Source organism: Cariama cristata, unplaced genomic scaffold (assembly GCF_000690535.1).
Source record: "Cariama cristata isolate BGI_N322 unplaced genomic scaffold, ASM69053v1 scaffold34344, whole genome shotgun sequence".
Classification (NCBI taxonomy): Eukaryota; Metazoa; Chordata; class Aves; order Cariamiformes; family Cariamidae; genus Cariama; species Cariama cristata.
In genome coordinates this window covers 57,641-57,885 of record NW_009614187.1, presented here as the reverse complement: position 1 = coordinate 57,885, position 245 = coordinate 57,641, and the positions used below count along the sequence as shown (strand labels likewise).

General features: G+C 67.3%; 1 protein-coding gene across 1 annotated transcript in view; it reads right to left on the bottom strand.

Annotated features, from left to right (window-relative positions):
- Positions 1-7: 7 nt before the first annotated feature.
- CAPN15 (calpain 15) overlaps positions 8-245 on the bottom strand; it is a gene marked incomplete at its 3' end in the record, with an annotated part of 12,621 nt that continues 12,383 nt past the window's right edge. The window contains 1 exon segment of the mRNA XM_009699315.1: positions 8-16. Coding sequence (XP_009697617.1) covers positions 8-16 — 9 coding nt within the window.

Sequence of the window (245 nt, the reverse complement as noted above, 5' to 3'; positions counted from 1 at the left end):
TCATCCCCTCACGGCCCTGGGGTAAACGGCACGGTCAGGGGAGTGAAGCCTTCGGGCACCCCTACCTCCAAAGCTCAGCCCCTGGACCAGCGTCTTCCACCTCCAGCCAAGGGCTGTCCACCTGCTGGGGTACCCCACGCTGCCCTAGGGAGCAAAGGGGGTGGGCATCTGGGGGCTAGGAAGGGACTAGGTGGCAGCCAGAGCTGGCAGGGCCCTGCCCGCCGCCTGGCAGACTGAGGACACAG